Here is a 23011-nt window from a genome sequence, read left to right on the forward strand (position 1 = left end):
TTGCATGATTCCTTAATTTTCATGTGTACACTATCTACATGCATCCGGAAGGTCGGGCCCGAATCGCCTAAATTTTTTCGGACCATCATAAACAATCTAAGGAATAATAGTCATCGCTTCGCAATAGTTGTTCCTCGTTTTTTAGCATTTTAGGGCCGTAAAACTAGAAACCCCCCCCCCCCTCCCGATTCCTAAATTTTTGTGTGCTATAACCCACGAATTCTGCATGGGCCCGGGAGACCAGACCCAAATCACCTAAAATTTTGTCGGACCATCAAAAATGACCTAAGGAAAAAAATCGTCGCCTCACTATAGTCGTTCCTCGTTTTTGGTATTTTAGGGCCATAAAATTTGAATCCCCCCCCCCCCCCCCCGATTCCCCAATTTTTATGTGCTATAGCCCACGACTTCTGCATGGGTCCGAGCGACCAGACCTAAATCGCCTAAAATTTTGTCGTACCATCAAAAACGACCTAAGGAACAATAGTCATCGTTTTAGGGCGTTTTAGGGCCTAAGGAACAAATGGGAACCGTTCCTCGTTTTTTGGCGTTTTAGGGCCATAAAATTTAAATTTTGCATGATTCCTTAATTTTCATGTGTACACTATCTACATGCATCCGGAAGGTCGGGCCCGAATCGCCTAAATTTTTTCGGACCATCATAAACAATCTAAGGAATAATAGTCATCGCTTCGCAATAGTTGTTCCTCGTTTTTTAGCATTTTAGGGCCGTAAAACTAGAAACCCCCCCCCCCCTCCCGATTCCTAAATTTTTGTGTGCTATAACCCACGAATTCTGCATGGGCCCGGGAGACCAGACCCAAATCACCTAAAATTTTGTCGGACCATCAAAAATGACCTAAGGAAAAAAATCGTCGCCTCACTATAGTCGTTCCTCGTTTTTGGTATTTTAGGGCCATAAAATTTGAATCCCCCCCCCCCCGATTCCCCAATTTTTATGTGCTATAGCCCACGACTTCTGCATGGGTCCGAGCGACCAGACCTAAATCGCCTAAAATTTTGTCGTACCATCAAAAACGACCTAAGGAACAATAGTCATCGCTTCTCCATTTGTTCTTCTTTTTTGCGTTTTAGGGCCATAAAACTGGAATTCCATCTGATTTTCAGATTTTCGTATGCCGCCATCTGCATGCATCTGGGCGACCGGATCCAGATCGCTTAAAATTTTATTGGCCCTTCAAAAATGACCTAATGAACAATAGCCATCGTTTTGTCATGACCGTTCCTCGTTTTTTTATTTTAGGGCCATAAAACAGGAATTTCACCTGATTCCCATATTTTCGTGTGAGCGACTATATTTAGTTTAATTCTTCTAATTTTTATCGCCTCTCAATAAGGAGCAAGAAAATAATGAAGTTGTGTGCTTGGAATATAATGGGATTGCAATGACCATAGAAGATCATTTTTCATTAAAACATACATAAATTAACTTGGTACAAGATCCAAAAAGGATTGAAGTGCCACACTTATTTAAAGTGTAACAAAAGGCTATTATGTGTGACACTGCATCCTTAATTTCTTCTAATTTCTAATTAGTTATCCATTATCTCTTCTTCAAGCAAAGTTTCAGCTCCTGTTTTGATCATCTTCTCATCAAACACACATGGCTTAGTGCATAGGCACCTTCTGAGGATTGTGCTACAACGACCATTTGTAAATCCCTCACAGATACAAGCTTCTATGCATGGTGTTTTGGTAATGCATAATCCAGAGAAGGTGATGCTTTCTGCTTTGCATTCTCTAGCTTGCACCTCTACAATCATTCATATTTACTAATAAATGTTAGAACAAAAGAAAAGATGGAATTGAAAGAAAGCCTTTAAACATGAATAAATTCACGGTTCTCAAAGAAATATGTTGAAGAGAAGCCTTGGAGCAACGGGTTCGAGCGTGAAAGCAGTGAAAATAGTCACTAATGCTTGTATTAGAGTGGATTGTCTACATCATATCCCTTGGGATGCGGCCGGTGGCGGAGGTAGGATTTCGCTGTGGAGGTTCAAAAAAGAAAAAGTTTTTAAAAAAAAAAAGATTGTGGCGAGTGGAAATTAAACCACAACCTTACAAACATTTTGAACCTCTTTGACCACTAAGCTATGCTTTTAGGCTCTGTTAAGGAGATTCAAAGTATAAAATATAGAGGTAAAAATCGGATTTTGCCTTATATTTACAGTATAATTTTCCGGCGAAGGGGGTTCGGTAACCTCCTTCCGCCCCCCTAAATCCGCCCCTGAGTACGACCCTTCCTCGGACCAGAGTGAATGCGACACACTTTGTGCACAGAAATATATTGTTCCTATACTATTTTGAAAGAACTAATGCAAACATGTATGTTTTTTCAGGATTTTTCAACGCCGCGAGACGTATACTACAAAATAATTAGTCACTCTAACAACAAATACATCAAAAAGATGACCACACTTGAAAATTTATGCGCGAAAAGAAATTACTTGAAAAAATGATAAGTGTAACTTCATATTCATATTTTATTATTTTTATGGGGTATTAGAGGAATAAATGGAGACAAACCATAGGCAACAAAGAGCATCATTGCCAAGACTGCAAATGCCATGAAACACAAGGAGCGAGCCATCGTTTCTCTGAATGAGTAAAAAAGGATAGGAATTTTAATAATAAGAAAGATTGCTATTTAGAGTTGTGAATGAGCAGTAACTCAATAGAGGTATTTATAGGCAATGAAATAAGAAAGCAAAATAATAATAATAATAATAATAATAATAATAATAATAATAATAATAATAATAATAATAATAATAATAATAATAATAATAATAATAATAATAATAATAATAATAATAATAATAATAATAATAATAATAATAATAATAATAATAATAATAATAATAATAATAATAATAATAATAATAATAATAATAATAATAATAATAATAATAATAATAATAATAATAATAATAATAATAATAATAATAATAATAATAATAATAATAATAATAATAATAATAATAATAATAATAATAATAATAATAATAATAATAATAATAATAATAATAATAATAATAATAATAATAATAATAATAATAATAATAATAATAATAATAATAATAATAATAATAATAATAATAATAATAATAATAATAATAATAATAATAATAATAATAATAATAATAATAATAATAATAATAATAATAATAATAATAATAATAATAATAATAATAATAATAATAATAATAATAATAATAATAATAATAATAATAATAATAATAATAATAATAATAATAATAATAATAATAATAATAATAATAATAATAATAATAATAATAATAATAATAATAATAATAATAATAATAATAATAATAATAATAATAATAATAATAATAATAATAATAATAATAATAATAATAATAATAATAATAATAATAATAATAATAATAATAATAATAATAATAATAATAATAATAATAATAATAATAATAATAATAATAATAATAATAATAATAATAATAATAATAATAATAATAATAATAATAATAATAATAATAATAATAATAATAATAATAATAATAATAATAATAATAATAATAATAATAATAATAATAATAATAATAATAATAATATGTCTGTCACCGGTTCCGAATTAGGACCTCAGTTAGTGTTGATTTAGCCCGTGTACGGGTAAAAGTACTCTTTATAATATACTCATGACTTGAAACCAAAACTTATATCTAAGGGTAAAGGAATCATATTAATTTCACTACAATTCTTGATGGTTTAAAGGTATCCCAAGGTTGGAGCTTTATAAGGAATCAATGGCAAAAATAAAACTTTTTCTAATGATAAATGTTGTTTTAGGCACCACTACGACACAAGGGTAGTTAACACTTTAAAAAAAAAATCCAAAATTTTTCAAAAATTTGCTTGGCCTATAGAATCTTGACGATGGAATTGGTTCTCAAATTTGTCCAAATTACTGCAAGTAATAACAACACGGAATTAATAAAGTAAAGAAGCACGAACAAATTTTACTTGCAATATAACTCTAGTTCAAAGGTGTAAAAATCACGACCTAATCGTCTAATAACATTTAATTCAAACACCACTGAATTTACTCTGCATGTTCCTTAGTTTGTTCATATTCTCCTGAATAATTATGTGTCCTCTAAAGAATCAATGGAAGTGTGTAACTTCTGGGTTCACGTGAATTCATGTCTCCCCATTTCCAGATCATTAATAATATTTTGTTTTAAATGCTCAAGAAATCGAGGTTTTAAATTCCACGATTGTCTTGTTGTTGTTGTTTCCTATCTTTTTGTATAATTGAAATCGTGGTGTTATATATTCTTTTTAAGAACTTAAAGATTAAACTCGTCCACTATAAATATTGAATTCATCGCTTCATAATAGTGTACGGTGCACTCAATTTCACAAGTCACACCAAAACTTAGGCCAAAAATTTAATAGAAGTTAAAGTTGTTCAATTTCGTATAATACAAAAACAAATTTGATGTTTTACCAGAACATAACAGATAAAAATTGTGGCATTCAAATTTTACCACTACTCTCGCGACACATGAAAGAAGAACCAGGTGCAGAATCACATGCTGCAGTTTGAAGTACAGTACTTTACTTCATAGGAGTTGTCAACTCATTTTCACAATGTGAGAATGCAGAGTCGGGTCAAGATTTGAAGTTTATTAGTTCGGAATTTTAGTCATTTTAAGTTGTTGGGTTCTAAATTAATATGTACAGAGGCGGATCCATGATTTAAATTTTATGGGTTCAGCTTTTAAGAATTTTAGCATTAAACGCATTATATTTTTAAAGTTATAGGTTCATATCTACTTTGTTTGCAATTTTAACGAATTTTTACATATAAACTTTTACTTCGCTTCGAAAGTTAAGGGTTCAATTGAATCTGTTAGTAACAAACTACATTTGTCCCTGAATATGTATGTATTTAATGAATTTCTTAAGATCATACAGAGTTTGGATCAAAGTCGTTATTGGGTTATGCTCACCCCAAATGAATAAACTAGATGAAGTTAGGCTCAACTCAAATGGATAAACTAACATAAACTAAGTTAACTAATGATTTGTATTCTATTTTCTGAAAATTTAAGTACAACTTATATATGATTAAAAATTTAATCTTAACTTTAGTTTATGTTTATGAGGGAATTCAATTTAATATCAAGTCGCTCCATTACTCTCGTGCATGGGCTGAATTAGGAGGGGTAAGGACATATGGATAAATTTCATTCGTCAGAAAATTATACTATTGCAACGATCCGACCAGTCATTTTAAGAATTAACGCCCCGATCCCCTATTAACTGCATTCCCCATATTTGTTTCTGCTATTGTGAGTTGCCGGGAGGATTTATTTGGAGTTTTGGAGAGTTTTGGGACACTTAGTCCCTAAATGAGAGTTTAAGTTTTGAAATTTGGACCGTAGCCGGAACAGTATGAAGACGGCCTCGGAATGGAATTTCGTTGGTTTCGTTCGCTCCGTTGGGTGATTTCGGGCTTAGGGGTGTGTTCGGATTGTGTTTTGGAGATCTGTAGCTTATTTAGGCTTGAAACTCCGAAAGTTGAATTCTTGAAGTTTCCGGTTCGATAGTGAGATTTTGATATCAGGGTCGGAATGGAATTCCAGAAGTTGGAGTAGGTTCGTTGTATAATTTGGGACGTGTGTGCAAAATTTCAGGTCATTTGGACGAGGTTTGGTAGACTTTTTGATCGAAAGCAGAATTTGAAAGTTTTGAAAATCTTTAGGCTTGGATTGGAAAGTGAATTGTGGTTTTAGCGTTGTTTGATGTGATTCGAGGGTTGGAGTAAGTTCATATGATGTTTTAGGATTGGTTAGCATGTTTGGTTGAGGTCCCGGGGGCCTCGGGTGAGTTTCCGGTGCTTAACAGAAGTTGAATTGGACTTAGAAAAATTTGGAGTTTGGTAGAACCTGTCATAACCGCACCTTCGTGAGACCGCAGGTGCGGCATCACAAAATGCGCTTGGAGGACAGCAGGTGCGGTCTGAGGAATTTTAGGATTGGTCGCAGATGCGGCCCAGGCACCGCAGAAGTGGCACCTCATCTGCGCAAAGAAGATCGCAGGTGCGGAAGTTGTTGTTTAAAGGATTGTCGCAGATGCGTCTTTTGTTCCGCAGAAGTGGGACCGTAGGTGCGATCCCTTGGCCGCAGAAGCGGATTTGCTGGGCAGAAATAAGATATTACGAGGGCTTGAAATCAAAAGTTAGAAAATCGATTTGGAGCTCGGGTGAGGGCGATTTTGGGAGGATTTTGAAGAGGAAATCAGTGGGTAACGATTCCTAATCCCTTTCTAGTTTTATTCCTATAATCTAATCTTAGTTTTGTCATTTAATTTCGAATTTGAGATGAAAAATTGAGGAAAATTGGAGAAATGTTCTTAGGCCTAATTTTGGGGTTTTGATCTAGATTTTGATGTCGGATTGGAACAATTTTAGTATAAATGAACTCGTGGGAGTATGAGGATTCTGAATTTGTAAATTTTACCCGATTTTGAGATGTGGGTCGGGGGAGTTTTGGTCATTTTTTCTAATTTCGCATATTAGCTTAGAATTAATTAGTGAAACCAGTTACTTGAAGTTATATTTACATTATTCAATAGATTTGAATATATTTGGGTCATTTGGAGTCTAGTACTCATGGTAAGAGCGTGATTTTGGGTTGATTTTGAGTCGGTTCGAGATAAGTGGCTTGCCTAACCTTGTGTGGGGGAACTCCCCTTAGGATTTGGTATTGTTGATATTTGAGATGCCTTGTATGTGAGGTGACGAGTGCGTACTTGTGCTAATTGTTGAAAATCTTGTTTTCATTAAGTATCTATAACTGTGTTTCCTTTCCTGTTTATACTGCTTGCAATTTAAGCCTACTGTTAGCTTAGGGAAGCATGTCTAATTACTTAATTGCTTACTTGCTCAAACTGCCTTATTTGGATTATGTGCAGCATGCTAGGTTAGAAATACCTGTTTTACCTTGGTATGAAATTTGAATTGAGTATTCTTCGTGTTGCTGCTGTGTGTTTACTTTAGGACTACAGGACGGTATCCCGAGAGATCCCCCTGCCTTTTTATTTTGGGACTACGGATTTGTATTCCGGTAGATCCCTCTGCACATTTATATTGGAACTACGGGACTGCACCCGGTAGATTCCCCCAGTACTGGGTATTTACATTTGGGAATACAGATCGAGATTCCGGTAGATCCCCGCGCCTATGAGTTGGACTAAGGGACAACACCCGAGAGATCCACTAGATATTTACATTTGGGGACTACAGGATGGTATCTTGGGAGTTCCCGGTTGTTATCTATGTGTTGAGTTGTACCCTTCTGTGATTATTTGCCTCTGTTATAGTTGTTGCTACTCGTATTACCTTTTGTTACTTCTCTACTGCTTCTTTTCCTTATATATTATTGTATATGACCGGTAGAGCCCTAACCTTCCTTGTCATTACTCGACCGAGGTAAGGCTTGGCACTTACTGGGTACCGTTGTGGTGTACTCATGCCCTTTCTGCGCATGTTTTTCATGTGCAGATCGAGGTACTTCGACTCAGCCCTACTACCCTTGAGGCGAGGCGATTCTCCAGAGACTTCGAGGTATATCTGCCGCGTCCGCAGACTGAGGAGTCCCTTTCCATTCTCTCTTATAGTATTAGCCCTTCAATATTTACTTTTGTTTAGACATTCTGGAGTTAGACACTTATAGTTATTCAACAGCTTGTGATTTCATGAGATTCCGGGTTTTGGGAAATGTTGTTCAGTTTTGTGATCTTGTATTAGTATATGCCGAGCGGCATCTTAAATGCTTCTATATTTGCTTATCTCCAGTTTTTATTAGTTTTTTCGTATTTTGTTTCTTTTCCGAAATTTTTAGGTTTACCTAGTCGTAGAGACTAGGTTCCGTCAAGACAGTTCACGGAGGGCGAACTTGGATCGTTACAACTATATAAAGACAATCTAGTGTACAAAATATTACACATTTATATAGGGTCCGAGAAAGAACCGCATTCCTAGGAGTATGTTATAGAAAGTCTACCCTAATGGAAGCATTAGTGACTGTTGTAAGTCCTCAAATATGTAATGTATAAGTCACATGGAGATAACTTCATTGTTTTCCAAGACTCCCCTTCCAAAATTTATATGTTGTTTATCGTTAAAATACTTATTCATTATATAGTAGATGATAAATTTTTTAATTTTATTAATTTTTTTATATTTTAAATTTCCATAGTAAAAATCCTCACGTCACGTCGTAACTACGCTCGTATAAGAAAGAAGTTTAATATCAGCTCTACTTTTTTCATGAATATCCAAATGGTCCTTAACAGACAAACGAGAAGTTTTATTTTGTATTTCATATAATTGACATTAGTTGTATGAAACTCTTTTTTATCTTATAAATTTTTGGGTTCCAATCTTACACTCGTGAATCCACGGAAAACTGGATCCAAACTTATGTGTTCCACAATGTCAGAATCACATGCTGGTAATACTTGAATAAGTAGTTTGTACTTCGTACAGGACTTAATAATTTGCCAATACACACGTTTTTATAAAATTAAGTGGAAAAAAACATTACATGTAGGACCAAACATATGTCACACCTACTATAGTACTATGGTGATAAATTGTGGTCTGTCACAACGGTCTAGTAGTACTACATAACTTTTTTTTTCTTTTTTTTTTCTTTGGATGAAAGTTTTACTCTTTCATTTTAAGTGTCTTAGTAGGTGTTTGGACATAACAATTGTAATTTTTTGAAAAAAAAGGTAATATTTGGATTAAGTAGAAAAAATAGTAATTGAAATTTGAAATTATATTTGACAAAATATTGCAGTTTTGTGAGCGGGGAGAAAGTTTTCTGAAAATTTTGAAAAAGTGATTAACTCATTTTCGAAAATTTTCAAAAACTTATAAAATTTTATGGACAAAGATATTTTTGAAAAATAATTTTGAAAAGAAAAAAAACTTATGCACAAACGGGGCTTTAATTTGACTGAACTTGACATTTAAAAAAAATCTGAGAGTGTGTGGATCTTATGTTCTTAAACTATATATATATGACCTTTAAATCTTGTAAACTTAAACATATTATGTGAAATATTAAAATTAAATTATTATAAATATTAAAAGTGATATTATTAGTCTTCAATACAGACTACTAAAAGCAAAGAGGCAAGTGAGATAGTCGAATTTGGGATCACCATTTAAGTCATAGCCACAGTGTACTTTGCAAGTTTAGTCACTTCGACCAACTTTAGACATGCGTAATTAAAAATCGCAAAATTTGGCCAAGCAAATATTAAAGCTTGAAGTTTGCCTTGTCAAGGACAATCATTCAACATTTTTGCATGAAGTTTGGCTTGCTAATGCAAACTTCCGACACTTTTGCCTGAATTTTCTGATATTTTTATCTGAAGTTAAGACATGATCACATATTCTCGACTTTTTTTATCTACAATTAGTTAAAATAAAAAAATCACCTTTTATTATTTGTTTTTCATCTCTAACAGTTTTTTTTTTTTTTTGCTTCTTCCTTCTTCATAGAACATTATCTTCGTGCCGGTACTCTGGACTCTCCTTCCGGATATTTAAATAACTATTAAAATAAGACTACTACAACAACAACCCAGTATAATCCCACTTAGTGGGGTCTGGGGAGGGTAGTGTGTACGCAAACCTTACCCCTACCCTAGGGTAGAGAGACTGTTTCCAAATAGACCCCCAACATCCTTCCCTCCAAGAACTTCCCACCTTGCTCTTGGGGAGACTCGAACTCACAACCTCTCGGTTGGAAGTGGGGGTTGCTTACCATCAGAGCAACCCCTCTTGTCTAGAATAATTTTCTATTTTCAATATATTGTGTCGCAATATATCGGAAACTTTGGTATAGATAATCTGGTGCATCCTTTATCGCAAAGAAAGGGCCGCGATCGCGAAGAGCAAAGTGTTGTTCCTGGCCTTGTGAATCGCGATCGCAGAAGGAAATTCGCGATGGTGTAGAAGGATTTTCTACTGTCAGTGATTTGACTTCGGGAGCATATAACTTGCAATCTATAAGGAATTTGGAGATGATTCAAAAATGAAAATTGTAGACTTTTGAATCTAGTTTTTAGAAAATTGATCCGTTTGTCATTTGAAATATTTTACAGAAAGGTATGCCTATTATACTGAAGGGTGCCTGTGAAGAGGAAACAAAATTTGTACATTGCGATCGCGAGGTTTTGGCCGCCATCGTGATGAAGGAAAACGATGTTGTAACTTTTGTTAATCGTGATCACATGGATAATGACGGCGATCGCGAAGAAGGAGGCCTGGCAGGTGTATTAAATATTTAATTTCGGGATTTTGAGCTCATTTCATCACTTTTAAGTTCTTAGAGCACATGTGGGGCGAAATGGGGTGATTCTTGAATATCGTTTTTGCCATATATCATAAGATAAGTTATATCCTGCTTGTTTTAAATAAAATACATGGGTTATATATGGATTTTAACATGGAAATTTGATAGAAATTATGGAATTTTTGGAAGAAAACCTAGAAATAGTATTTTTAGATTTTGATCACGAAATTGATATGGAATTAGGAATAAATTATATATTTGAGTTGGTAGTATTATTGGTAATTTTTACTTCGAAAATTTTCGGAATCCAAATACGTGGGCCCGAGGGTTGACTTTGTTGACTTTTCGAGCGGAGTTAGGAATCATTATAAATTGTTAAATTGTAAGCGTTGGAGTATATTTTGATTGATTTGCATGTTGTTTGACTAGTTTCAGATTGTTTATCTTTGAGTCGAGAAGTTAGAGGCATTGAGCCGGTTATGAAATTTTAGAGCGAGCTAAGTCTCATGTCTAACCTTGTGAGGGCGGATTACCCTGTAGGTGTTACTCTTATTATATGCTACATGTTGTGGGAGTTGCGCACGTATGAGGTGACGAGTATCCGTGCGCATGCTAGAATTCCTGATTATGTCTGGGTAGACTAGGATTCACGCCATGCTTTATTTGTATTAGTTGAGTTATTCTTGCTTGCTTAGTTACTTGATTTCGCATTACGATCTGAGACTAGGCTTCCTTAGAATAATGGAGTCGCTATTGTAAGAGATTTGACGAGCTAGCTACTTGATTAACCACGGAATAATTGTGCTTCTCTTATGAATTTTTCTCGCGTTATGCGTTTTCATCGAAAAGCTTCTTTAAATTTCATAAATCACATGTATATTCGTGAGTGGGTCCAAGAACCCGTTAAAGCTTATTATTCTAATAGGATCAGGTCGTTCGCCTCGACAGAATATTGTGACACACTCTTATGAGATCGGCTTGTTCGCCTGGGCTGTATCATATTCTTATGGGATAGAGCTGTTCTCCTTGTCATTTTTATAAAACACTCATATGAGATCGAGTCGTTCGCCTCAACAACTTCATGAAATACTCATTTAGAATCGGGTTGTTCACCTCGGCAGAATAGTGAGTAATATTTGACAAGAAGCCACCTCCGTGAGTTTTTCTGATTTGAGTTGTGACGACCTATCTGGTGGGGATAATTTTATATATATACTCTGGTTGAGGAGGTATCCGATAATTGAGAGCTAGTGTTCATCGTTTAGAGGATGATCGTACCGTGTACCTATATTTGCTTACATTATTTTTTTACCATGCCTCATACTTGTTTACTTTCTACCGTACTTGATTTATTGGACCACTAGTAAGTGCCGATGTCGACCTCTCTTTACTACTTCTCCGGGGGTTAGGCTATATACTTACTGGGTACGCGTTGATTTACGTACTCATGCTACACTTCTGCACTTATTGTGCATGTATATATTTCCAGTGATCTTTTGGGCGCAAAGGCGCGGCTATTGCGGGAACTTTACGGTGAGCTGCATCTCATGTTATGATCCGCAACATACAGAGTCCCCATTAGTATTATCTACATTTTCCTGTCTAATTTGTATTCCATACAGATGTTGTATTATTATTGTACCTTCTAGTAGATGTTCATGCACTTGTGACACCGGATTTTGGGGATGTTCTAGAATTGTTATGGATTATTTTACATTGATACACTTTTACTTATTATTTTTAATTAAAGTGTGCGTAACTACGATTTATTTTAATGCACTGACCTCTCTATTTAAATAAGATTCATAATTTTAAAAATAATAAAATAAATAATTAAGTGTTGGCTTGTCTAACAGCAACGTTGGGCGCCATCACAGGCTATTTTTTTGGATATGTTATATATGACCATAACAAAAGAAAAAAGTCTTATTTGATAATAAATATTTTATACATAATTAAAGTTTGTAAGGGTTGGACGAGTTGGATTATGACCCGAATTTTAGCCCATCTTGAGCCAGCCATCTCAGCCCAAGTATGACCCGCTCATTTATACCCGTTCAAAATCAGCCAACTTGCTCATTTATTGACTTTACCCATTTTGACATGTCCAAAATCAGTCCAATCCACCAATTTGACACCCTTATATAAAAGATTATAAAGGAGAAAATAACATAAGTGAAAGTTAGCAAAATGGACAATATAAACAAAGACCATAGAAGGTCATTTTCATTAAAAGTACACGAATAAACTTAGTGCAAGATTGCACAAAGGATTGAAGTGCCACACTTATTTAAAGTGTAACAAAAGGCTACTAAAAGCCAATTAAAACACAACATTAGCTACACTTTTAAGAAAGGTAGCAACTTTATTATGTGTGACACTGTGTCCTTAGTTTCTTCTAATCTCTAATTAGTTATCCATTATCTCTTCTTCAAGCAAAGCTGCAGCCAAAGTTTTTGCTTCCTCAACCAAAGTTTCAGCTCCTGTTTTTATCATCTTCTCATCAAACACACATGGCTTAGTGCATAGGCACCGTCTGAGGAGTTTGCTACAATGACCATCAGTAAATTTCTCACTGATACAAGCTTTTCTGCATGGTGGTTTGGTAATGCATATTCCAGGGAATGTATTGCTTTCTGTTTTGCATTCTCTAGCTTGCACCTCTACAATCATTCACAAGTACTTACCAATGTTAGAACAAAAGAATAGATAGAATTGAAAGAAACCATTAAAACATGAATATATTCAAGGTTCTTACATACATACATACATACTACATACATACATACATACATACATACATACATACATATGTGTATATATATAAGGGCAGCCCAGTGCACAAAGGGTCCAGGGAATCGAGTCGCATCCCAAAGGGTGTAATGTAGATCGACAGCATACCCTAAAAAATATATTGTCCCTATACTATTTGGAAGAACTAATGCAAACATATTTTTTTCAGGATTTTTCAAACCTTCCAGACGTATACTATAGATTAATTCGTCATTTTAACAACAAATACATCAAAAAGATAACCACACTTGAAAATATACTTGACAAATCATAAGAAGTGTAACTTGATGTTCATTATGATAGCTAAACCAGTCATAGCTTTTATATTTATTTTCTTAAAAGCAGAGTTGGGTAATTAAGTGACTGGATAGCAAGAAATAGAATCATATTATAAATTATATTTATTATTTTATGTGGTTTTGGAGGAATAAATAGAGACAAACCATAGGCAACAAACAGCATCATTGCCAAGATAGCAAATGCCATGAAGCACAAGGAGCGAGCCATAGTCTCTTTGAATGATGAAAAATGATAGGAATTTTAATAAAAAGAAAGATTGCAATTCAGAGGTGTGAAAGAACAGTAACTCAATAGAGGTATTTATAGGCGCTGAACTAAGAGTAGATAAAATTTAAAGCAAAAAGTAAACAAATAAAATGAAATAATTATTGCACTGGAATTGTTGGTAATTTGAAGTTTGGAGATACATATTTCTTATTTTTTTTCTTTTTCTTTTTTGTCTTTAACCAATGTCCGATATTAGGACCTCAACTAGTGTTGATTCGGCCCGTGTATAGTAAAAAACAATAACATCAATAATAATAACCCAGAAAATTTTCACTAGTGGGGTCTGGGGAGGGTAGTGTGTATGTAGACCTTACCCCGACCCTGAAGGAGTAGAGAGGTTGTTTTCGGAAGACCATCGGCTTAAGAAAATAAAAAAGACAAAAGGAGATAATATTAGTATCACCTTAGAAATCATAGGAAAAATAGGAACAACATGAAATCCAGAAAAAAGATGCAAAGCAAAGCAAAAATTATAGCTAGTAAATAGGTCATGCACTGAAAAGCAAAAAGCGTAATAGTAAGACACAACGTTGTCACTATCTGTCTTAGACAAAAAACCTGTCAGCCTAGTCTCACAAAGGTACAAATTAAGACAAGAATCAACTACCTTCTAACCTAGAACTCTAATACCCGTGTATAGTTAAAAGTACTTCTTATAACATGCTCATGACTTGAAATCGAGACTTCTATCTAAGGGTGTAGGAATCATATCGATTGCACTACCATTCGTGATGGTTTAAAAATATCCCAATGTTGTAGCAAAATTAAAACTTATTCTAATGATAAATGTTGTTTTAGGCACACTACGACACAAGAGGAGGGTTAACTGGATAGTTAACACTTAAAAATTCTTCCAAAGTTTTTTAGAAATTTGCTTAACCTATAGTATCTAGACGATGGAATTGGTTCTCAAATTTGTCCTAGTTACTGCGCAAGTAATAACAACGCGGAATTAAGGAAAGAACAACGCACAAACTTTTACGAAAATACTATTGTCACTCAAAGGTGTAAAGATCACGACCTAACCTAATAGCATTTAACCCAAACTCCGCTAAAATAAAGAGCCATTACTCATATTACAACTTTGTAACCTAAGAGATTAAGTCCAATCACTTTCCCCAACAATCACTAGGTTGTTGCCCTTCGATTTAACTCTAACTTGAAATAGATTATTTGGTATCCTAAGCTCAAAGAGTCATATGGTGCAAATTATTCGGTGTACCTTTATAAAATCGAGTTTTCAAATTCCATGTTTGTCTTGTTGTTTTTTTCTATCTTTTCCTACAATTAAACCCGGTGGGTAATATATTCGTTGTAAGAACGTCAAGATTAAATCTGTCCAATGTAAATACTGAATCTATCTCTTTATAATAATGCACGGTGCACCCATCTTCTTAAACTACTGGTTTTTTACCCCCACCAGTGGCGAAGCCACATGGTCACAAGGGTGGTTAGTTGACCACCCTTTGTTGAAAAAGTGTACTGTTTATATAGATCAAATATTATATTTTAGAGGTATATAACACATATTGAACACCCTTTGTCGGAAAAAATTCCACTTCTTTCAAATTTGAATATCCTTAAAAAAATTCCTAGCTTCGGCACTGATCTCTTCACCATGAAGCTGAATCACTTAATCTACTTGGTTCTTCACAAGTCACACCAAACTTATGCCAAAAATTTAATAGAAGTTAAAGTTGTACAAATTCATATAGTACAAAGATAAATTTGATGTTTTACCAGAACATAACACTGAGCTCCACTGCTCTCGCAACAGGTGAAGGAAGAGGTTTAATATCAACCTTTATCTTCTTCATGAATATCAAAATTGTCCAAATGGCAGAATCAGATACTGCAGTTTCAAGTACAGTTTACTTCATATGAGTTGAGAACTCATTCTCACAATATAAGAATGCACAGTTCGGGTCAGAATTTGAAGTTTATGAGTTCGAAATTCTAGCAATATAAAAAAACGGAAAAGGCTTAAAACTGCCACTCAACTTTCAGAAATGGTCTATCCATGCTATCCGTTAAAAAATGCTCATTTCATGCCACTACCGTTACACATTTGGCCCATCCATGCCATTATTGACTAACGACTCAATTTTTATATTTATTTTAATATTTATAACACCCACATTTTCACGTGTCATGTCGTTATTGGTCCGAGTTAACCCATGCCCCACTTAATTTTAACCTTGGTTAGGTCCATCTACCCAAACCCACCCGATTAAAACATACCCGAATCATTCACCCAACCCAAACTCTTCATACCAAATCCCCTTCTCTCCAATCGTCTTCCCCAAGATGTAAATCTTGGCAGTGGTTGTTATGACGATGATGGTGATGACCACCGTAACATATCCGAACACCATCTCCACTGCCACCGCTTGTCACCGAAAACTTCCACTTTGCAACCTTGTCTTCTTCTTCTTCTTCTTCAAGTATTTCTTCATCATTTTCTTGAATTGCTTCAATCACCTCTTCTTCATCGTCCAGGGGGAAATCTTCATTTTCCTCTTATGTTTCTTCATCTTCATCACGAATGAGATGTAATTTCAGTCCTCCATCTTGGCCAGAAGTAAGGAGAGTTACGAGCCGACCAATTTTCACCTCTGTCAACTCTAACCTTCTATCTTTTCTCACCGCACGCATGAAGAAATTTGACTTTCCATCTTGGTTTAAGGACGATAATGGCGGCGGAAACTTCTTTTCTTTCTTCTTCGAATTACATCTTTGCCAGCACCTTGAACTAAGTGGGGAAGACGACCGGAGAGAAGGGGGTTTGGTATGAAGAGTTTGGGTTGGGTTATTGATTTGGGTATATATTAACCGGGTCGGGTTTGAGTAGGTGGACTTAACCAAGGTTAAAATTAAGTGGGGCATGGGTTAATTCAGACCAATAACAACAGGACACGTGGAAATGTGGGTGTTATAAATATTAAAAAAATAAAAATTGAGTCGTTAGTCAATAATGACATGGATGAGCCAAATGCGTAACGGCAGTGGCGTGAAATGAGCATTTGTTTAATGGATGACATGGATAGACCATTTCTGAAAGTTGAGTGGCATTTTTAGGCCTTTTTCGTATAAAAAATAAAAAGTTGCGGGTTAAATAGTAATATAATCAAATAGTATTTTCTTTTTAGTATTTATGTTATATCTCTTCGTTTTATACACTTTTAAGAAAAATATTAAATAACCCTAATCATAAGAGTATACGTTAGTCAAAATTTACCTTTTTTTATACCATAGAAGGTCATTTTCATTACAAATACACAAATAAACTTAGTGCAAGATTGCACAAAGGATTGAAGTGCCACACTTATTTAAAGTGTAACAAAAGGCTACTAAAAGCCAATTAAAACACAGCATTAGCTACACTTTTAAGAAAGGTAGAAACTTTATTATGTGTGACACTGCATCCTTAATTTCTTCTAATCTCTAATTAGTTATCCATTATCTCTTCTTCAAGCAAAGCTGCAGCCAAAGTTTTTGCTTCCTCAACCAAAGTTTCAGCTCCTGTTTTGATCATCTACTCATCAAACACACATGGCTTAGTGCATAGGCACCTTCTGAGGAGTTTGCTACAATGACCATCAGTAAATTTCTCACTGATACAAGCTTTTCTGCATGGTGGTTTGGTAATGCATATTACAGGGAATGTATTGCTTTCTGCTTTGCATTCTCTAGCCTGCACCTCTACAATCATTGACAAGTACTTACCAAAGTTAGAATAAAAGAAAAGATAGCTAGAATTGAAAGAAACCATTAAAACATGAATATATTCAAGGTTCTTAAAGATACATACATACATACATGTGTGTATATATAAGGGCAGCCCAGTGCACAAAGGGTCTAGGGAATCGGTGTCATGACCCAGATATCCCACCCTCGGGAGTCGTGATGGCGCCTACTAATGGAAGCTAGGCAAGCCGACCATTTGAACAAATTAATTTTTCCCCATTTTAATTCTTTAACAAGTGTGAATCAACAGTTTATAAACAAACAACGAAAATTTAAAACAAGCGGAAGAAACAATTAAACCATTTAAATGATTCCAACATAATTTCTTAATAAAAAACTACCCAAGACTGGTGTCACAACTCCACAGACGGTCTAAGAATTCTATAACCAAGGTCCGAAGAATAAATGCAACATTGTTTTTGGATTACATAAGTGAAACAGGAAGAAAAGATAGAGGGAGACGCTAGGGCCTGCGGACGCCTGCAGGACTACCTTGGATCTCAGTGTGGACTGAAGGTAGCCACCAAGCTACGGTCCAAAAGCTGCTGCTCCGGGATCTGCACACAGTGCAGAGTGTAGTATCAGCACAACCGACCCCATGTGCTGGTAAGTGCCTAGTCTAACCTCGGCGAAGTAGTGACGAGGCTAGGACAAGACTACCAAATAAACCTGTGCAGTAAAAGCATATACATATATAGCAAGTAATAATAAAGGACACTATCAGTTTAAGATGGGAAGGGGATATGTTATGGGGAATATCATTTGCCAACAGTAACTCAGGAAGAAAACACAAAGAACAATTTAAAATTCGAAGCAGAAGGAATAAGGAAAAAAAACAAATCAATATCCTTTTATTGAATATCGTGATGGTTTAAAAATATCCCAATGTTGTAGCAAAAATAAAACTTATTCTAATGATAAATGTTGTTTTAGGCACACTACGACACAAGAGGAGGGTTAACTGGATAGTTAACACTTAAAAATTCTTCCAAAGTTTTTTAAAAATTTGCTTAACCTATAGAATCTAGACGATGTAATTGGTTCTCAAATTTATCCTAGTTACTGCAAGTAAAAGCAACGCGGAATTAAGGAAAGAACGACGCACAAACGTTTACGTAAATATAATTGTGGTTCGAAGGTGTAAAGATCACGACCTAACCTAATAGCATTTACTAACTCAAACTCCACTAAAATAAAGAGTCAGTACTCATATTACAACTTTGTAATCTAAGAGATTAATTCCAATCACTCTCCCCAACAATCACTAGGTTGTTGCCCTTCGATTTAATTCTAACTTGAAATAGATTGTTTAGTGTCCTATGCTCAAAGAGTCATATGGCGTAAATTATTTGGTGTACCTGTATAAAATCGAGGTTTCAAATTCCATGTTTGTCTTGTTGTTTTTTTCTATCTTTTCCTACAATTAAACCCGGTGTGTGATGTATTCATTGTAAAAACGTCAAGATTAAACCCGTCCAATATAAATATTGAATCTATCTCTTTATAATAATGTACGGTGCACCCATCTTCTTAAACTACTGGTTATTCATCTCTTTCAATGGCGAAGCCACATGGTTAGACCACCCTTCGTCAAAAAATTGTACTGTGTATATAGATAAAATATTATATTTTAGAGGTATATAACATATATTGGACACCCTTTGTCGGAAATTTTTTTCACTTCTTTCAAATTTGAATACAACAAATTCCTAGCTTCGACACTGATCTCTTCACCATGATGCTGAATCACTTAATCTACTTGGTTCTTCACAAGTAACATCAAAACTTAGGCCAAAAATTTAATAGAGGTTAAAGTTGTTCAATTTCGTATAATATAAATGTATACGGTGAAATCGGAGGGTCCAATCTCTCATTATCAAAGCACCTCGGAAGACCGTCTCGAAGTCCCGAGGCTACAAGGCTACGATCAGGACTCCTCCCTCGAGGTTTGTCGACACTCGATGTTGAGATAATGTCAACCACGGCCACAGTGGAAACGGGGAGTTCCCATGGCACGTGGCTAGGACTGACGAAACCTAGAGAGCTACTCTAAGACCCGAGTCAGGGTGTCATCTAATTGTCGCGTCTCCATACCCTTGTAATTAATGCTTGTTATACTATGAAGGGATTTCCCTCCTATATAAAGGGGATCCTCCCCACTTTGTAGACTTTGTTGCTTCAGCTACTCCACACGAAAAATACATGAATATTCTTTTTGCCCTCTAGCATACTCTCTTAATATTATTGTTTTCATTTATTGTCTTCATATTTGTTCGTCATTCGCCATAAAAAGCCTTCGCTGATTATTTCATAACTGTTAGCCCTACCCCGATCACCCACGACAGCTCGAGCCCGAGCCCTGGCATCAACCTCGAGGCCACAAATCGATAGGCTCGAGGCCCTGAATAGCTCACGTAGCGGTTTGATTATAGCCTTCTCCCTAACTTTATTTCGTCTCTAAGTCTCACATACCCAGCATCAACTGCTTATCAAACTAGCATAAAAAATAGATCACGTATTTTTAGAGTCCCATCAACAAATTTAATTGTCATTACCATTTTCACGGTAAACAGTTTGGCGTCCACCGTGGGGCTAAAAATAATAGTGATTGTTTTCTTGCTGGTTTTACTACATAACGCAAGTTATCTTTCACGCTTTTTCTTTTCCAATATCTTCGATTTCAGGTAAAAATGTCTAACTCGGTAAACGGAGATGAAAACAACAATCTTGAGGACCATGGGGAGAACGGTGTGGCTATTCTAGGTATTGTTGTGCCGCCACAAAACCATGGGAATGCGCCGGAGCCAATCCCCGTGGACGCGGCCTCACGCGACGCCCAACGCATCGGCATAAGCTCCAACACTGACAGGATCGTGCACCAAGGGGATCAACAAGAAGCATAGAAAACCCCAACTAGGGAAGAACGTGAGGTTAGCCTTCATGTTATTTTTGAAATGTTGCAGGCAAAACATCTAGTTATTGCTCAGCTGCAAAGTCACCAGAAAACTCCTGGCACGGTAGCACCGGGGACAGCTCCCCCGGTCGAACAGGTACCTGAGAGATCGAGCAATAACGGGTTGATAGCCGACCCTGTCATCGTAAAAATACTCGAGGACCTCACCAAAAGAATCAAATCAGGCGAGAAAATGATAGAAGCCAACGACAAAAAGGTCGAGACCTACAACTCCAGGGTCGACCAGATTCCGGGCGCGCCACCGATCCTGAAAGGTATGGATTCGAAGAAGTTCATACAAAGGTCGTTCCCTGAGAAAACGGCCCTAAAACCCATTCCATAGAAGTTCAGAATGCCGGAGATCCCAAAGTACAAAGGGGCCTTAGACCCCAATAAACACATTACTGCCTACACTTGCGCAGTAAAGGAAAACGATATAAAGAACGACGAGATCGAATCCGTATTACTGAAATAGTTCGGGGAAACACTCTCGAAGCGGGCCATGATGTGGTATCACAACTTAGCTCCTAACTCCATAGACTCATTCGCCATGCTAGCAGACTCCTTCATAAAGGCACATGTCGGTGCCATCAAAGTAGCAACGAGGAAATCTGGCGTTTTCAAAATTAAGCAAAGGGAGAACGAGATGCTGCGAGAATTTGTATCTCGTTTTCAAATGGAACTAATGGAGCTACCGCCAGTCTCCGACGACTGGGCGGTGCAGGCTTTCATTCAAGGTCTGAACGAACGAAACTCTATGGCTTCAAAACAGTTGAAGCAAAATTTGATCGAGTATCCAGCTGTGACCTCGTTGGACATCCACAACTGGCACCAATCGAAAATCAGGGTCGAGGACGACCAGTTGGGAGCCCCCTTGGGCTCAGTATACCAAAGCTGGAGCCAAAACAAAACAAAGCAAGATATCAGCCATACATCAAAGACAAGAGAACGCCTCGAGGCGCACCCCACCTCGCAATGATCGAAGGATAGATCGAGGACAGGATCCTCGGGGACTCACCAACAGAGCCAGGTTCGATAGGAACGCAGGGCCAACGGGGGCACCTCACTTGTCAGAATACAAATTCAACGTTGATGTATCGGACATCGTGTTTTCCATCAGTAAAATCAGAGATGCCAGATGGCCCAAGCCTGTACAATTAGATCCTTCACAAATGAATCATAACTTACTGTGCGAATTTCACAACACGCACGGCCACAGGACCGAGGATTTCCACCGAGGATTGACACCAACTCCGAGAAGAGGTAGCTCGACTACTTAAAAAAGGTCATCTCCGGGAATTCCTTAGCGACCGAGCCAAAAATCAATTCCGGAAAAGAGAGGCGGCTAAGAAGAACGAAGAAAACAAGCCACAACATGTCATCCACATGATCTTGGGAGGAGTTGATGCCCCACTGGAACCCGTAATGAGAAGGACAAAAATATCCATCACCCGAGAAAAGCAAACCTGGGGATATATTCTTGAGGACGCCCTCACATTCAGCAAAGAGGACACCGAGACCTTGTCTCAACCTCACAATGATGCACTGGTAATCTCTTTCCTTGTGAATTCTTTTCAAATAAAACGTGTACTCATGGATCTAAGTAGCTCGGCCAACATTATCAGGTCGAGGGTGATAGAGCATCTCGAACTGCTTAACCAAATCGTGCCCGCCACTCAAGTCCTCAACGGATTCGATTTGGCAAGTGAAACAACAAAAGGAGAAATCACACTCCCTATCACCGTGGCCGGCACGACCCAAAATGCCAAATTCCATGTAATCGAAGGAGTCATGAGGTATAACGCGTTGTTCGGACGATCGTGAATACACTGCATGAGGGCAGTACCGTTCACTCTACACTAAATGATGAAATTCCCGACAAAGGATGGGATTAAAACTGTCTACGAGGAACAACATGCGGCAAGGGAAATGTTCGCGGTACACGACGTGGCACCGACACCCATGCATCCGCTCGCAAAAAATCCAAAGGGTAATCAAGGCACACCCTCAATCAAGCTCGATTAAACAAAATAAAGGACCGTACTGCATCCTCATCTCAAGTGATTGGAACATATCAGTCCTCAAAACATCGTCAGCGCGTCTCACACTAAGGTATAGCCATTTCCTTTTTCATTTCATATTTCATACTAACCCTTATGCAGGCGCCCGATCGAAGCAGTCAGAATGTTAACCCAGCTCGAATACCTTGAGGTTTTAAAGCATCCGTTGCACTCTTTTCCTTCGACCGAGTTTTTGTCTCGAAAAGGGTTTTACCGGCAAGGTTTTTAACAAGGCAACATCTGCATGCTACCTAAGGGAGACTCAACAAGTGTCCGAGGCTTCTTTTACAATCAACCTGGAACACTGAGGGGTACCCCCCCCCACGAAGGTCATCCGCTTGTAAAATCCAAGAGATGTCGAATCGGGTCCCCATAGGAAAATGATGTATCAGGCCAAACGGTCGAACGAACTGTGTTCGTATAGCCGGGCCCCCGACAGTGAAAACATGTACACTTATACCAAATAATTGAAGAATATTTTTTTATCAAAGCATCTCATGCTCCAAAAGAGG

General features: G+C 36.4%; 1 protein-coding gene and 1 long non-coding RNA gene across 2 annotated transcripts; both read right to left on the bottom strand.

The window, feature by feature from the left end:
• Positions 1 to 1398: 1398 nt before the first annotated feature.
• Positions 1399 to 2686, bottom strand: LOC107831753 (uncharacterized). The gene is made up of 2 exons (XR_012694692.1): positions 2548 to 2686; positions 1399 to 1774 (listed from the first exon to the last, which is right to left on the bottom strand). It is a non-coding gene; the product is annotated as an uncharacterized LOC107831753 (long non-coding RNA).
• A 9884-nt stretch (positions 2687 to 12570) lies between these two features.
• On the bottom strand, positions 12571 to 13744 carry LOC107831752 (defensin-like protein). Its single transcript, NM_001425974.1, has 2 exons — positions 13616 to 13744; positions 12571 to 13042 (listed from the first exon to the last, which is right to left on the bottom strand). Exons 1-2 carry the CDS (start codon positions 13677 to 13679, stop codon positions 12789 to 12791), a joined length of 318 nt encoding a protein of 105 aa, NP_001412903.1. The 5' UTR covers positions 13680 to 13744; the 3' UTR covers positions 12571 to 12788.
• Positions 13745 to 23011: the final 9267 nt, after the last annotated feature.

This window comes from Nicotiana tabacum, chromosome 9, assembly GCF_000715075.1.
Source record: "Nicotiana tabacum cultivar K326 chromosome 9, ASM71507v2, whole genome shotgun sequence".
NCBI lineage: Eukaryota > Viridiplantae > Streptophyta > Magnoliopsida > Solanales > Solanaceae > Nicotiana > Nicotiana tabacum.

What these genes read in the sequence shown, in the direction of transcription:
- LOC107831752 (NM_001425974.1), bottom strand. Translation starts at nt 13,679, where the DNA reads ATGGCTCGCTCCTTGTGCTTCATGGCATTTGCTATCTTGGCAATGATG. An exon ending in GATGCTGTTTGTTGCCTATG is followed by an intron (nt 13,043 to 13,615) that starts GTTTGTCTCTAT and finishes GAATGATTGTAG; the next exon opens with AGGTGCAAGCTAGAGAATGC.